The sequence below is a fragment of the Aedes albopictus genome, chromosome 2, assembly GCF_035046485.1.
Source record: "Aedes albopictus strain Foshan chromosome 2, AalbF5, whole genome shotgun sequence".
NCBI classification, from domain to species: domain Eukaryota; kingdom Metazoa; phylum Arthropoda; class Insecta; order Diptera; family Culicidae; genus Aedes; species Aedes albopictus.
This window is the reverse complement of record NC_085137.1, coordinates 391,128,007-391,144,849: the sequence shown is the minus strand read 5'-3', so window position 1 is coordinate 391,144,849 and position 16,843 is coordinate 391,128,007. Positions and strand designations below refer to the sequence as shown.

General features: G+C 41.5%; 1 protein-coding gene across 1 annotated transcript; it reads right to left on the bottom strand.

Moving 5' to 3' along the window:
- Positions 1-930: 930 nt before the first annotated feature.
- LOC109404918 (methyl farnesoate epoxidase-like) lies at positions 931-16,636 on the bottom strand. Its single transcript, XM_019677870.3, has 5 exons — positions 16,277-16,636; positions 2,027-2,510; positions 1,785-1,965; positions 1,172-1,727; positions 931-1,116 (listed from the first exon to the last, which is right to left on the bottom strand). The coding sequence occupies exons 1-5, from the start codon at positions 16,359-16,361 to the stop codon at positions 932-934; spliced, it is 1,491 nt and encodes a 496-aa protein (XP_019533415.3). The 5' UTR covers positions 16,362-16,636; the 3' UTR covers position 931.
- Positions 16,637-16,843: the final 207 nt, after the last annotated feature.

Here is a 16,843-nt window from a genome sequence, read left to right as displayed (position 1 = left end):
TTGTCCCAATTTTAAAAAATTGATTCCAAATCGCGAAAACACGCTCCGTTAAGAGGTTTGAGACCAGTTATAGATTCTACTATAGTTGATCTATCGAGAATAAGTGATCATTCATTGAAAAAATAGATAAAACATTATTGTTGAGCCAATTCCTCTTGAGTGACCCATAATAGGCAACAAATTGACCCATAATTGTTACACAGCCAATTTTGACCCATTATTGTGGTTTTCATTGTTCACCAATATTTTAGTAATTTTCACCATCTTAAGTGAATTTTACAAGCAAATTTTTATATAAAACAATAAAAAGGAGTTTCAATGAAGAGAATATAAAATAAAAATAATGAAAGTGTTATTTTTGTATGAAAAACGATTCATATTATGAAATGATTGTTCCTTGAGTGACCCATAATTGTGCCATGAGTGTAATTCCTATTTCTTCAATCAAGAGGGGGAGAAGTTCGAGCTTGATAGACCTGAGGACGGAGAAGAGGATGTTCATGTCGGAGAACTCGATGAAGCATACCCTAGGGACTTTGAAGAAGGTCATGGTTTTACGAAAATACCAGTAAGTCACTCCTTTCACTCCTGAGTTTCATTGGTTGTTCGTTGGGCTACCAGACTGCAACTCTACACCCTCGATAACTCTTCCGAAATCCTTTTGAGAACCTCCATTAAGCTTTAAAATAAAAATCTAACAAATTTGTATCAGATAGTTCCTTTTTATACTGAAATGAAAAAAAATCAAATTAAATGCTGGCTTATTTCTTGAGCGATTCCTCGCCTGAATTTTCCACGTATCGAGATTGGCCATCATATTTAAACACAAGTTTAAACATTTATTGCAATACGTACTACCCATATAGCGTGAATACTTTGATAGGTCATCGCTTGAGTTACTATATGATTATATAAAAATACATTCTGAATCTTAAATCAAACGTTCCTTGAGTTTCACGTAGTACGGGCTCGGCGACAAAGTAATACCATCGATCCCATCCAGCTCGGGCAGTTTTCCCTCCTCTGCGGGTTCAACAATGAAGGCATGCATAAAGGCAGTGAAAAACAGAAACAAACTCGACTTGGCCAGCGATTCTCCAAGGCACCTTCGTTTACCTGCAATATAGAAGAAAATTAGTGTTTGAATGTTGTGTGGAACTTTCAATCGTACCTGATCCAAATGGTATGAAATACTCATGCGTAATCAATTTATCTCCCATCTCGCTGAGGAAACGCTCCGGACGGAACGCTTCCGGATCTCCCCAGTATGTCTTATCCATGTGCAGTGAGTAGATCGAAACCAGTGTTATGGTATTCTTTGGAATCACATAAGTACCTAGTTGCACAGGAGCCACAGTTCGATGGGCAATGGCAAGGGGGGCGATGTTGGATATCCGTTGAATCTCGCACAGGACTGCTTCTGTGTAGGGAAGATATGGACGATCCGAAAGCAACGGCAGTCGATAGCGACCTACAACACTGTCCAGTTCTTGATGGATTTTTTGCACTATTTCGGGATGGTGCAGCATGTGGGCTATTCCGTAGCCCAAAGTATTGCTAGTTGTTTCCGATCCAGCTTGAAACAGATCCAAGCACAGGCAGAGGAGTTGCTCATTTGTAAATGAAGAATGTCGCTCGTTGTTGTTTAACTCTCGTAAATAAGATGCGATGAAACAATCCGGGTTGTCCGGCTGATCGAGTTTCGATTGGATGCATTTGATGGTACCCTAGAACGGAAGCGATGTAATAAGCATGTTACTTAGAGCAATTTCGCAATTTCATACTTGCAAAAACTTCCACAGGGGGCTCAACAAATTGAGCAACGGAGCAAATCCAGACTTATCTGGAAGCACATATCGAATGGGCGGAATCTGATTCAGCACTCCTCCAGACATGTCAATGACCCGAAAGCTCTTATGTATCGTTTCCATAACCCATTCAAGCTTTTTATCATCCAGCTCAAACCTGAAATAGAACACCAGAATCACCAATCACATCTCGATGCAGCGATCATTGAACTTTTCACCTCTTTCCAGCGATCAACGTCCAAATGGCATTCAGCACCGAAATATCGAACGCATTATGCATGCTAATCACCTTCTGCGTTCTGGAGAGCTTCCTCAAATGATGGATCATCTCTTCGGCTTCCCTTTCCAAGCTGTTCACCATTCCGGTCCGCCCCATTCCGAGAGATTTCAGCGTCTTGACCGAGAAGCGCCTTTGAATCTCCCAATTGGCTCCATCGGTGAACACCACTCCGAGCCGCTTGTCGAACGAACGTATTCGAAAGAAGAATCCGTCCGGTCGTCCATCGAATTGATCTTTTGAGTACACCTCGCGGATGGCGTCCAGCCCGGACACAATGACGACTCTATCGCGACCAAGGCGGAGGCCAACGATCGGACCGTAGCGGCGCATCAGTTCGGCCCACATCAGGTGGTAAAATTTGAAGTGCTTTACGAGGCGCAACACTTCGAAGCCGCTGCCGACCAGTGGGAACCAGTTGGGCCCTGAAACGAGGTGCGATTCGAGGAATGATAATAAAATGCATTAATCCTTGGGGAAGGGAAGGGAAGCCAGTTTGAATGACCTATCTCAATGAATAAATTATACAGGTTCTTTTTCGTTGATCCATCCGGACTGCAACGGTACTCGTTGTGGATTGTTATGCAATGTTTAGAATTAAGAAGAAGGGACGAAAGCCAGATTGGAAAATGTGAATTTATTCTTAATGACGTATGACTTTAATTCGACAGATAAAATAATAAGTATGACCCATAAAAAAATGCGACAGTTTTCAAAGTCATCGTTCCCCTACTTCGAACTGATTAACCTCGCATGTATCTATTGGATAGTATAGTAGAGCCACTAATCTTATAATGGCAAAGGAACATAGACTGATTCCATGCAAATACCTTCGGAAATATAACGTTGAACATATGGATGTCGAAATCGTCCACGCACCAGAGGCCGTTTTTTAAGGATATAATTTTCTTTCAATTGCTTTCAATCACATTCAATCAAATTTTATTTTCAAAATAGTACTTTTATGGCTGGATAAGGTCTTCAGGAGTTGGTTGGTTCGTCGGACAAGCACGAAAAAAATATTAACTTATAAATTAAGAGACATTTTGTGAAAATTGAATTATTTGACAAATGATAATTTTTAGAAAATGTTATGTTTTAAGCATGAAATTGTTTTTGTCTTCATCGACAAAAAAATGTTTTGAAAAATGTTCTAACAGTGTTAAGTTTTTTATTAATTTATCTTAAATACGGTTTTTAATATGTAGCACCTTTTTTAGTTTTTGTTTCCTAAACATTTGAAATTATTTTTAAAATATTTGTCAAACATGGGCGTATTAAAGAGTACATATTTCTTCATGGTTTCCATGTGTTTAAAAGTTTTTATCTTAGTTCATTTTGCTATGAAAATTATAGGAAAACTTGATTTTATTTAGAAATTGTTAACAATTATAAGGTATCCCATATACGTAACCAATGAATATTTGGCAAAAATTTTAGAGATCCTGTATGACAATGACCTTCTTATTGTATCCTAATCCAAAAAAGTTTAATTCATTGGGATTATTTCATTAAAAATCATCAAATACTGCAAAAAAATGGAATGTCGCATTTTTTTATGGGTCATACTGTATTGCTCTTAGTTGGTTTGGTGACGCGATACAAATTAGTCGTGAGATATTTATGTTGTTTTTGGCGAGTGCAGGAGAACAGTGTATGGCGGCGAAGCATAGACCACGAGCTCGTTGCACTCTACGGAAAACCTAGCATCCGCAAGGTCCCTCCATTTAGGTAACGTTACCTAAATGTAATCTGATTGTGTTCAGAGCAGTTGGAATGATTTAGATTAGGGATAAGGTTGGTTTAAGGGAATTAAGTTACAAGTGGAGTTAAGGGAAGTTTAGGGCGTGCTCAAGTGAAACGGGAGCAATTAGGGGGATGGTTGGGGGCTGTTTACGGTTTCCAAAAAACTTTCTTGATCATAAGTCATCGAATCTACATGCATAACTTGTGTGCTTAAATGATTGAATAAAAGTAATGCTTGCACAGCCTCATGCAACTTTATGCTGACAAGTGGTAAGTTCATCAGAGGTCATCAGATTTACAATCGAACGTCTTCAATCTCTCCTAAACGAACCACCTGAAACATTTTTTAGGAAACGATTTAAAGCGCCACTGAAATCTCCCAGCAGCTTACTTAAGAGCTGTGATCCAAATGTATTTTCAGATACTGTATGCCTCCTTAATCCCCCTCAAAATCCCTTGCAACATCCCTGAGACCCTCCGAAACCTCCGAAAACGCTTGCGTAACGCTTCTGAAACCCGTGAAAAATCCTCTGAAGCTTCCTAAAACTCCCTAAAATTCACCTAAAACCCCCTCGGACACCATGTTACGCACTTGATACACTCTGAAGCCCCTCAAAACGCCTACGTATCGCCTCTGAAACTAGCCAAAAATCCTCTGAAGCTGTCTAAAATGCCTTCGAAATCCTTCCAAAACCTCCTCGGACCCCTTGTAACACAATTGAAACCCTCAGAAACCACCGAAAACGCCTGAGTAACGCCACTGAAACTCGTTAAAAATTCTCTGAAGCTTTCTGAAATTCTTTCGAAATCTCCCTAAAACTCCCTCGGACCCCATGTAACGCACCTAAGACCCTCAGAAACCCCCGAAAACGCCTACGCCTGAGTACGAACGAAACGTAACGCCTGAGTAACGCTTCTGAAACTCGCCAAAACTCTTATGAAGCTTTCTGAAATGCCCTCAAAATCCCCCTAAAACCCCTTCGGACCCATGTAACGCACATGAGACCCTCATAAACCCCTGAAAACGCCTTCGTAACGGCTAAGTAACGCTTCTGAAACTCGCCAAAAATCCTCTGAAGCTTTCTAAAATGCCTTCGAAATCCCGCTAAAATCCACTCGGACCCCATGTAACGCACCTGAGTCCCTCAGAAACCCCCGAAAACGCCTTCGTAACGCCTCTGAAACTCGCCAACAATCCTCTGAAGCTTTCTGAAATGCACTCGAAATCCCCTTAAAACCCCAACGGATCCCATGTATCGCAACTGAGACTCTCGAAACTCCCCGAAAATACCCTTGAAGCCCCCCCCCCCCTCCCCCGTGGCGACGCCTCTGACACCCCCCTCCCTCGTTAAGCTCCCATGAAATCCCTCTGACACCCAGCATGCCCCCCCTTTAAATCTCCGGATCATTCGCCCTTCTTAAACTTCTTTGCAAGCTTCAAATCCATTTAGGTAATGAACTGAATCCAATTAAGTTAAAAATTATATTTAGGCAGTCCCGACTCGTTACCTAAATAGAGGTTTTGGTGTACATTGAAATGGCAGCTTCTCGAAGGATTAGCTGATGATGGTGTCCACTTACGGGAGAAAAGACTGCTTCAGTCTTACTCACTTTGTACTTGACACTGCACCGTGAGCCACCGGAGGTTTGCTTCAGGTGTCTGGAACCAGGACTCAAGTCATGGGACTACAAAGGTCCTGACAGGCGCAACTGTGTAGGAGATGCGGCGCTGAAGGTCATAAGGCACAAAGCTGCATGAGTCCACCCATCTGTATGATCTGCACCGGGAAATCCGTGAACAACAGACATCCAACGGGTGGTCCAAGGTGCCCGGCCTTCAAAAAAGCCGCAGTGAACAATAATCACAGTGCAGGTAACGTAGTTGAACCCGAATCACTGTGATGCGGCTCAGCAACTGCTTTGTCAGGCGGTTTCTAAGTAGGAGACAGATATCGCCATCATAGCGGAGCCATGCCGAGTACCCGCCGGCAACGGTAACTAGGTGGCGGATGGGTCCGGTAAAATGGCGGCGATATGGACGACGGGTAAATACCCCGTCCAGGAGTTGGTGTCTACTACCTATGAGGGCTTCGTCATCGCCAAAGTAAACGGGGTCTTCTTCTGTAGCTGTTATACGCCTCCGTGGTGGCCGATCGAGCAGTTCACTTAGATCAGTGTTTCCCAAACTTTTAGAAGGTATCGCCCCCTTGAAGCTTGAGAAAAACATTTATTTTTTTCTGAAAATTTACTTAGTGGAAGCCTTTAAAAGCTCACTAATTAGCACTACTGTGGCAAACTTGGTATTTAGAGTATCTAATTTAGAATCGCTCTCATTTTCGTTGATTTTTTTTGCAGATGCACTGAATGTTTGTATTAAAAAAAAAATGCATTATTGCATGTAAAACTAATACGTTTTGAAATCATGTTGGTGCTATACATATTCTTGAACAAAATTGAGCAAAACAGATCGGACTGTGAACTTTTTATGATCAAATAAGAAGACATGCATCAGTCATTATTCGGTTTCGAGGGAATTCAACGCTGAATTTGTGGAAAAAATTTAATGTAGCTCCTAGTAATAAGCAACGTTTGGAATTCCTCCAGGAAGCCTCTCTGAAATATTTTCAAACAATGTGTGACGAATTTCATCCGAAAAGTGTTCTTAGATTCATTTTAAACTTCATGTTTATGATTCAAATTTCCATCAAAAACAAAACTTTCGTATCAAGTAAAAAAAAACCTGTTCCTTTCATAATTTGGACAAAAATCAATCATGAATTTTCATAGAAGTTTCTTATTAAGGAGATTTCCAGAATCACTGGGAATTGTCTCGGAAATTAGTATAGCAGTATTATTTTTTTTTCTTGGAATTTTGCCATTGAATTCACGTAAATATCAAAATTTCTGTAATATTTATTCTATCTCGAAACAGACATTTTTCAATAATCCTAGAAACAAAAAATCTTAAATATGAGGGAGTTGTAATGATTCAGTTGACATTCAATACAATACATTTCAATACTTTTGATATTTCTCAATCATCTAAATAACCGCCCCCTTTTTAGAATTTTCGCCCCCCAATTTTGGTTTTCCAAATTTTCGCCCACTTCGGCGTGATTTTCGTCCTTGACTGTGTATGACGACCGTGCTGACAGGGCGAAGGCCGGTGGTGCTATTACCCGCTATGGGTGATTTCAATGCCTGGGCCGTGTAATGGGGAAGCCGTTTCACGAACCAGCGGGGTCAGATCCTGCTAGAGACGCTGGCCATGCTAGATGTCGATCTGGCTAACGTCGGTACCAAGAGTACCTACAGTCGGAATGGTGCGGAGCCAATCATTGACGTTACCCAAGTAACACACTTGTCACAGAAAAGTCACGGCGGCGCAGGATTTTGTTGCGCAGAAGTCACTGTGACTTACAGCCAGCAAGTAAGTATTTATTTGTTAGAAGAAAGTCACAGTGACTTCTGCGCAACAAAAACCTGCGCCGCCATGACTCTTCTGTGACAAGTGTGTTACTTGGGTACTTTTTGTAGTCCTGGCCTAACAAGTAGTTCGAACTGGAGGGTAGACGATGGATACACTCATAGCGATCACCTGGCGATTCGCTACAGTATCGACTACGACAACAGCAGGCAGTGGGTAGAGGAAGAGGCAGCTAGGCCAAGGCCAAGCCTTCGCAGGTGGAAGACATCATACTTCGAAGAAGGGGTATTTAGGGAGGCGCTCCGCCGTGAGCAAAACTTACTTGATTTAGACGGCGACGAGCTGGTAGCGGTGCTCTCACGTGCGACCATGCCTAGGTGAGTCCACCCTAGAAATTTGGGAGGCCACCGAGGTGGACCGACGCGATTGCGGACCTGCGCCGCGCCTGCCTACGGGCTAGGTGGCGGATGCAGCGAGCACGATAAGAGGAAGAGCGAAACGAACGGCGGGTGGTGTTCACCGCCGCAAAAGCCGCGCTTAAGACCGAGATAAGAGCAAATAAAAAGGCCTGTTTTGAGGGTCTCTGTCAGAGTGTCAATGCGAACCCCTTGGGGTGATGCCTACAGGATCGTTATGGCAAAGACGAGAGGTGTAATGGCTCCTACAGAGCAATCTTCAGAGATGTTGGAGGGGATCATCGAAGGGCTTTTTCCGTGTCATGATCCTAGTCCTTCACACTTAATTTAATTTGCCGAGGCCGGCAAAATAAATCGCCGAGAATCCAACAGCTGAGAGCTCGGTAAAAATCTCGGTAAAAGTTCAAATTGCCGACTAGGCTGCAAACTTGACAAATATCAACTGTCAAACTTTAACGAGTGGCTCGGTAATACATTGCCGAAAATTTCGGCATACACTATTACCGAAATTCAGTAAATGTTTGTTTTTTTCATGGTTATCAATAAGAAGTAAAATAAAAATATAATTAGGTTAAACATTTTATTTAGATATGAATCAGCCAAAGGCTGGAAGTCTCTTTAATAACAAAAAAAAATAGTAAAAACACAACTTCACATTTCCCTTGACATTTCCCCCGGGATGACTTCCTCCTAATCCTCCGACGCGAATGCGCCGGGCCAGATGGATATCCTTCGGCATGATTGTGACGCGCTTGGTGTGGGTCGCGCACAGATTGGTGTCCTCGAACAATCTGATCAGGTACGTTTCGCTGGTTTCCTGCAGGGCAGCAGCGGCGGCACGTCGGATGCGCAGATCCATCTTGAAATCCTGCCGTATTTAACGCACTACTGTAGCGGCAACTTGCGGATCACTAACTCGATTGACTTTTAATAGCGACGGATTTCTCACAGAGCTACCGTTCCCGGCCGGTAACATTGGTAACAATGTGGCATCTTCACTGCGTCGGTCAAGGTAACACTTTTGCAGCATTTGTGACCAGATGCTAACTAGAAGCTTTGCCTCCTTCATGACGATCGAAGTAGGTCCCGACCCTGGTCCCGACAGCAACCAAACAGGCACCAGAAAACATACCTCCTTCAGCGCTCCCTCTGCAAACCAACGAGCTGAAAAGATAATTAAGAGAGGATCTTTATTGAATATTCATTTCAGAAGCATAGAGCGAATTTGATTGCTTTACTTACGAGATAAAAATTCCATCGATGAAAGATATTCGCTTTGAAAAATTCTTCTACCATCTTTTTTGGAGATGGCACCCAGACGACAACGTGTTCGTTTTCATTTTTGACAGATGCGTTTTACCGAAATTCAGCGAAATGATTTGATTGCCGATTGCTGTGGCAAAAAAGTTTGCCGATAATCAGTAATGAACGTATATTACCGAATTTCGTTATTTTTGACTAGTTATTTTTGATGAACTGTCAAATTTCAACGACATTTCAGTAAAAATAAGCTTTACCGATTGAGTTCGTTATTCGTATTTACCGAAACCTAATTTGGAGATTAAGTGTGTGGAAGAGGCAGAGCCTGGTACTACTGACAAAGGCGGGGAAACCACCCGGAGACCCGTCGGCATATAGACCAAATTGCTTGATAGACACGGCGGGGAAGGTGCTCGAAAAGATCATCCTCAATAGAATGTTGAGGTTCACCGAAAGCGAAAATGGTCTTTCGAGTAACCAGTACGGCTTCCGGAAGGGGAGGTCCACCGTAGACGCTATCTTGTTGGTTACAAAAATCGCCGAGAAAGCACTCGAGCCTAAGAGGAGGGGAATTCGTTTCTGTGCGGTAGTGACTCTGGATGTAAGGAATGCATTAAATAGCGCCAGTTGGGCTGCTATTGCCGATGCGCTCTTGCGTCTGGGGATACCGGAGTACTTGTACAAGATTCTCGGAAGCTACTTTCAGAATCGCGTACTGGTTTACGACACGGAGGTGGGTCGGAAGTGCTTTCACATAACCTCAGGAGTCCCGCAAGGTTCCATCCTGGGTTCGGTGTTATGGAATGTCATGTACGACGAGGTGTTGAGGTTAGAGTATCCAGTGGGAGTGGTGATTGTCGGATTTGCCGACGACATTACGCTCGAAGTCTACGGTGAAACGATCGAGGAGGTAAAGTTGACTACCAACCACTCGATCAAGGTTGTGGAGGCGTGGATGCGGTCCAGGAAACTGGAGCTGGCTCACCACAAGACAGAGGTGACGGTTGTTAATAACCTGAAGTCGGAGCATCATACGGAGATCAGTGTAGGAGAGTGCACTATCCTGTCAAAGCGCTCCGTCAAACACTTGGGCGTGATGATCGACGATAAGCTTACCTTCGGTAGCCACGTCAATTATGCCTGTAAAAGAGCCTCCATAGCTATTGCGGTACTGTCCCGGATGATGTCCAATAGCTCTGCGGTGTACGCCAGTAAGCGCAAGCTTCTGGCTAGTGTTGCTACGTCCATACTTAGGTATGGCGGCCCGGCGTGGGGCACCGCGCTAAGTACTAAATGCTACCGACGGAAGCTGGAAAGTACTTACAGGCTTATGTGCCTGAGGGTTGCGAGCGCATACCGCACCGTGTCACACGACGCTCTCTGCGTCATTACTGGTATGGTGCCTATCAGCATTCTTATCAGTGAGGACATGGAGTGCTTCGAAATGCACGGCACAAGAGGCATACGCAGGACTGCCAGGATGGCCTCTATGGTCAAATGGCAGCGCGCGTGGGACAGTTCCACCAAAGGAAGGTGGACCCATAGGTTGATACCGAGGGTAGATAGTTGGATTAATAGGCGCCATGGGGAAGTTACATTCCACCTGACGCAGGTCCTTTCAGGCCATGGCTCCTTCCGACAGTATCTACACCGTTTCGGGCATGCGGATTCTCCCGAATGCCCAGTGTGCAATGGTTTAGAGGAAACGGCGGAACACGTTTTGTTCGTGTGCCCGCGTTTTCGCACAATGCGTGACCGCATGCTTGCCACATGCGGGGAGGACACAACTTCGGACAACTTGGTCTAGAGGATGTGTAGGGATGAGTTTGGCTGGAACGCCGTTTCAACGGCTATAACCCATATCGTCTGGGAGCTACAGAGGAGGTGGCGCGTGGACTCGGAGAATGGCTATTTCAGATGCGGTACAAAAGATGGTCCAGGGGTTCGGAGTCGGCTTCGTAGGTCATACCGGTGCCCTGCGGTCGATATTTACCATTACAGCGATTAAGTGGCCACGGAGAGGAGTACTGGTGGCGTTGCAGTCGTGGCGTCGGTCTACTGGGATGGATCTGAGCCCGCGATTGGAATAGGATCCCCGGCAAGGGCCGGGCAAGTGGAGACTTTGCTGTCAGCAATCTTCTGGTGTATTTAATAGGGCCTGAATGGTAGTGATGCCCTTCCTTACAGGCAGGTCAGATCGGGTTGCACGTAGGCATCAGTTCTTGATGTCTTCAAAGCAGTTGGGCGCGGGCGGGGTTGACCCTGCCCGCTTTCCGAGGACAAAGGAAGTGGTGAGGACCACTCGGGAAACTGGCTAAGCGCCAGCATAGCCTCCAAAGCGAGTCATCGATGTTCGTTGCTGCAGGCTACGCAGCTAACCTTGAGGGTGCGATGTGCACTAGCCCCCTAGCTAGCCCCTCTCTGCAGGGTCAAAGAATATGCTTGTTTCGTATCAGAGAGCGAGTTATGGCGCTTAAGGCGAAACTAGATCCATTTCCTCACTTTTTGGTTTTTGATTTTTTATAAAATAACGAAGCATTATTTTCAAAATCGGTTTTCGTATACATGTGGAGTATGGATCAAGGTATCTCCTATTTTTTTTTTTCGTGGTGGAAAATGTTTTTCGTTTTTGCAGAAACCATTTTTGAATAAAATTTCGCAAAAAAATTGTTTCCGTCGTGCGGGGCTTCTTTATACACTTTTTCATGGTTTTTCAACTTTATGACATTATAACTCCCAGAGTAAAGCCTGTATCCGCAATAATCGGGACACAGAAGCACGGCTGTAGCTCTGTAATGAATCAGTAAAATTGGCCAAATAATTTACTGAAAACTCTTTGGTGTATGTTTATTATTTGTGCAAAATTTCATAAATGTCGATGCATTACTTTTAACTGTGGATGAAAAACAAACAGACGTGGGTTTAAGCATTTTGTACAATCATGACCAATTTTCATTCGCATAATAGATGATTCTTTTACGCTACAGTCCACAGTGCTGTGATGATAGTTATGAAACTTTGTTATCATTTATGATACTTACAGAGACACTTGCTTGCAAAATTTCATCAACTTTGATCAATTGGGTTGAAAGCTACTGGTGTTGATATAGGTGAATGTTTTTCATACGCGATGTTTGCATATTCATAACTTTTGAATTTCTCTGCCAATTTTCATGAAATTTTCACAGAAGGTAGTTGATTATGTGTATATTATGCTTGGAAAATTTGATGGTTATTGGTAAAGTACTTTCAATAGTACAATCGAAACACACAAGGGTGCTGACTAATCGCTGTCTGAGGGGCTAAAACCACGTTCAGTCCCAATATATGTTTTGTCTATAAAATTGTTGATAGTGCATTGATTTTTATGAAATTTTGCCTATGCAACAAATGTAGATTGAGAGGTTTATGTTCAAAGCTTCAGTCATTTTCTTTGTCAAATTCAAAAATTACAGCGATGACAAGCAAAACTAGGGGCTGTACAAAATTCAATGGCGCACTTTCTACTTTTTCATTGCTACAACAAAAAGTACTTCACCGATTCACAAAAAATTTTGTAGGTGAAGTGAACACATCTTAAGATGTTATTAGGCAAAACTTGAACAATTTTAGTGCATCTATTGCAGAGTTACAGCTGTATTTCTGTGTCCCGATTATTGCGGATACAGGCTTTAGTGAATGGATTTCCAAAATTTTTAGACATAATAATCGTGAGTATGTATGTAGAATGTATGCAAAATTTGAACTAAATCCACCAATAAACAAAAAAGTTGTTCATACACCAATCGGACACATGTCATATAGAACCGGATGGGTGCTACTTTAGACATTGTTATCTATAACAATACTGCATTTCAAATTGTTATTTAGGAAACTACTTTGTACCAATGCTGTAGTATACAATGTCGGACATGATTTCAATAAATATATGCGTTTTAAGATGGTTCTGTGCTACCTTTGGTATTATGAGTAGCGTGATATTGCTATATAGATAGCCTGAAAAAAAGGGACCATCAATCCTTTATTTTGGTGAAACGGTCATTTACAATGTATAATATTCGATTGTATATGCTACGTTGATACATTTTGAATGAAATGATCAACCCTTTGAAATTTATGAACTGTAGAAACAATGCTTACAGACCAAATGTTCTGATACGTTATGTATATTTTATTGGTTTATTCGATGTTTTTTCGCGTCCTGACAAGCAAAAAACGGTCTATTTGAAAAATAATTTCAACCAAATGAAGCGAATACTATTGCTTCACAATAGTCCCAAAGATATCAAACAGATTTGAACCATATTTTGAATTTAATAAATCCATATTCAAACGTGTCCAAAGTAGCCCCGCATTTCAAAAGTAGCCCCGCACGACGGTTCTGCAAAAATGGAAAACTTTTTTCACCACAAAAAAAATTAGAAGATACCTTGATCCATGCTCTACATGTGCACGAAAACCGATTTTGAAAATATTGCTTCGTTATTTAATGAAAAATCAAAAACCAAAAAAAAATGAGGACATGCTTCCAGTTTCGCCTCAAGCCTAGGCATTAAGGCATGGACACATGTCCCATCTCTGGAAGCTGAGGACCCAGGAGTGACATTAACCGTCTTAGCAAAGTCACTCCCATCGATTAACATGTGTTAATTATCAAATATACGAAAAGGTTGATACGAGATGCCCCCGTTCTATGACGGCTTCAATACTAATGTTTGGTGGAAAGAAACCCGATGTACATTCAATTTTTATAATCTTCTGGTTCAGACATGGCGTGTGCGGTAGTTTGCGTGCAAACAGAGTGGACAGTGTATCTGAGATAACAAATAGCTCACTCTGACTAAACGAATATGTGAAAAACGCCAATCCTCTGAATAAATTATTATGAACAGTGTGACTACAACTACAATATTCCAAAAAATTGCCGAACTATGAAAAAACGTTCAAATTTGGTTAGCCGGTTCATGTACTAGTCAAGAGCTCTTATATAGGTCATTTGTTGACTACCATTCATGTGATATCGAACTGTTGTACTTGGTCCACTCTGACTGAACATGAAAATTGAAAAATGTTATCTTCAGTTTTTTACCCTTCTTACACCCATAAGAAGGGTATAAATATCGCTCGAAAAACCGACTTTCGATCCGAGGCCCGGAGGGCCGAGTCTCATATACCAATGAACTCAGCTCGACGAACTGAGCAAATGTCTGTATGTGTGTGTGTGTGTATGTGTGTATGTGTGTGTGTGTGTATGTGCGTTACAAAAAAAAAGTCACGCACGTTTCTCAGCCGTCTGTCAACCGATTTGAGTTCTCTTGGAAGCAAATGAAAGCTACTACATCCTAGTAGAACGCTATTGATTTTTTTTTCGATTGGACGTTTGGTTACCGAGATATCTCTCGAAGAGTACTTATGAGTCATATTTCTAAACTTTTTAAGATTTTTGACCAAGTGTATCATAATAAATATTTCGGCCGTTTGTCAATCGATTTAGGTTCTCTTGGCACCAAATGAAAGCTTCAGCATCCTAGTAGATCACCCAGAAATTTCATTAGGATTGGACATTTGATTAGCGAGATATCTTTCAAAGAGTACTTGGGAGTAATACAGGTTAACTTTTTGAGAGATTTTGGACCAAGGGTATCATAATAAATATCTCAGCCATCTGTCAACCGATTTGGGTTCTCTAAGCACCAAATGAAAGCTACAATATCCTTGTATAAGGCCCTGAAATTTTATTTCGATTCGACATTTGATTACTGAGATATCTTACGAAGAGTATTTAAATAAATTCTTTTTTTTTTATTATTGTATTCACTTGTTATCTTGCATTAGTCTTTCACCAGTCTCTGGGAAATTATTTTTCAATAAATTATGCTGATATCATACAATGTGTATTTTAGCAGGTTATTGTTTTCAACAAAATTATAATTAACAAATTATAAATACACATGAATTTTATGAAAACTAACAATATGTTAAATTAATGCTTTGAACTTATATATTGTGGGAAAAATGCAAGAACCGGACAGCCAAAATAACTAGCTAATTCCAAAACTGATTAGCATAGTAGATATATTATTTTTGTCCTTTTTACACCATAACCATGAATACCAAGTACTTCGGAGCTAATTTATTCAACTGATTAAGAGATATTAGACAAAGTGTATCTCGCTGATTTTCTTATCCATTTGTTAATCGATTCAAGATTATTTGGCAGTTAACAAAAGATACAATATTCCATAATATGAAAGCTTTTTTTTTTAACATTCCATATAAGATTCTAGGAGGTGTCTGGCATTTCTGGTAAGTCCATGGTCTGATGCTATTTTGGGAATTAATTCGCTAGATGTCAAATCCACAATATTTCCTAGAACTTTTGGTCAATCACACAAAATAAATTTGCTTAATACGCATAATACAACAATATTTTTAATAAGTGTAAGAAGGGTTCTGTTCACCATAGGTGGATTAAATCGGGTTTTTTATTCTTCAATCACTTCCAGCCTAATTTACAGCTCTTGTCCACTAGGGCAATACGTAAGCGATTAAAATTGGCGGCTGCACTTACACTTTGAACAGCACCTAAATGTATTGTATTCTAATTTTACTATATCGAACTGGTTACTTTTGCGCTGCTGTCACTTTTCTACCCTGTCCATGTTAGAATGATGAGCACGAGGATGTTGATGTGTGACTCTTGTTCCTTTTCCAATCCGATTGGGGGTCCATTATGAGTTGCCGTTTTTAGCCGATATCAAAGTTTCCGGGTCCGTTAGAGCATATATGCTCAGAAGAGGGTCAGGTGCCAGTCGCTCTCGGAGGCAAGAGCAACTGACGAAAAATTGCTAGTGCCGGGGCAGGGATCGAACCCATGATCATCGACTAATGAAGTGAACGTGCAGTCACTACGCCACGGGCCGCGGTAAAATACAGAGTTGTAAACTTTATAGTTGTTTTCTTGAAATTAGGAAAAACACATGGTTCTCTCTGAATTAAGGATAACACTATACAAGTTACGTTTTCGCAACATAATGACAAAAACTTATGACATTTTTTTTTCTTCAAGCGGTTTTGGTTTATCTGGACTTCAATGGCGCTGGTGTAGAAACACGCAAATGTAGAAGTAAAACAGTTTCATCATGTCACTGATCAGGTCACTTTTAGGATCATACATTTTAAGAAGTTTTCTCACACTTAAATTTGCCATTTGCATGCTACGCAATGACTATCATTGTTTTTTTTTTTGTATAATTATAAATGCTAAACTTGCATAACTCATTCATAAAATTATATCGAAACACTAATTATGGAGGGTAGGTATGATTATAATAAGGCTTACCTGGTGGAAAGTGCAGTGGCTTCCGCATATCCCGTAAGCAAAACAAGATCACAAATATAACCAACACCACTAAATTTTGCCACATTTTCCCGGCACTTTTTGGTCACACCGCGTGTAATAACCGAACCGAACTGCTTTCGAGTGGACTTTCCACATCCGACTGGACCCAAAGTCATCCCGATCGATTGGTTATATGGACAGAGTGACCCAACCAACGTTGCTGGATCAACGACAAATGTCTGGACGTGTAGGGCGCGAGTAGGAGTTATCATAAAATCTGAACCGTTCTTTTTCTTATGCTAATCACCATCACCAAAGAACCAAGACTGCCCTAATGCATTTCTCAGGGGGGAACTCTTTTCATTCACTGTTCTGTTGCTATTCTTGTTCGGTCGAAGTCTGGAGTTATTCCTGTATAAAGAGCAGAACCAAAATAGAACTGATATCTGTTTTTGAATGAATTCGTAGATGCGAAATGACTATTTCCGTTTCAGTAAACGGATTTTTAGCAGCATGACTAGTCAATCTTTGCTTGCAAATTATGCCACAACGATAAAGGAGGATAGA

Coding starts and splice junctions, on each gene's coding strand:
- LOC109404918 (XM_019677870.3), bottom strand. CDS start 16,361: ATGTGGCAAAATTTAGTGGTGTTGGTTATATTTGTGATCTTGTTTTGC. Junction 2,511..16,276: donor GCCACTGCACTTTCCACCAG/GTAAGCCTTATT, acceptor ACCTCGTTTCAG/GGCCCAACTGGTTCCCACTG. Junction 1,117..1,171: donor TTTCATACCATTTGGATCAG/GTACGATTGAAA, acceptor TCTATATTGCAG/GTAAACGAAGGTGCCTTGGA.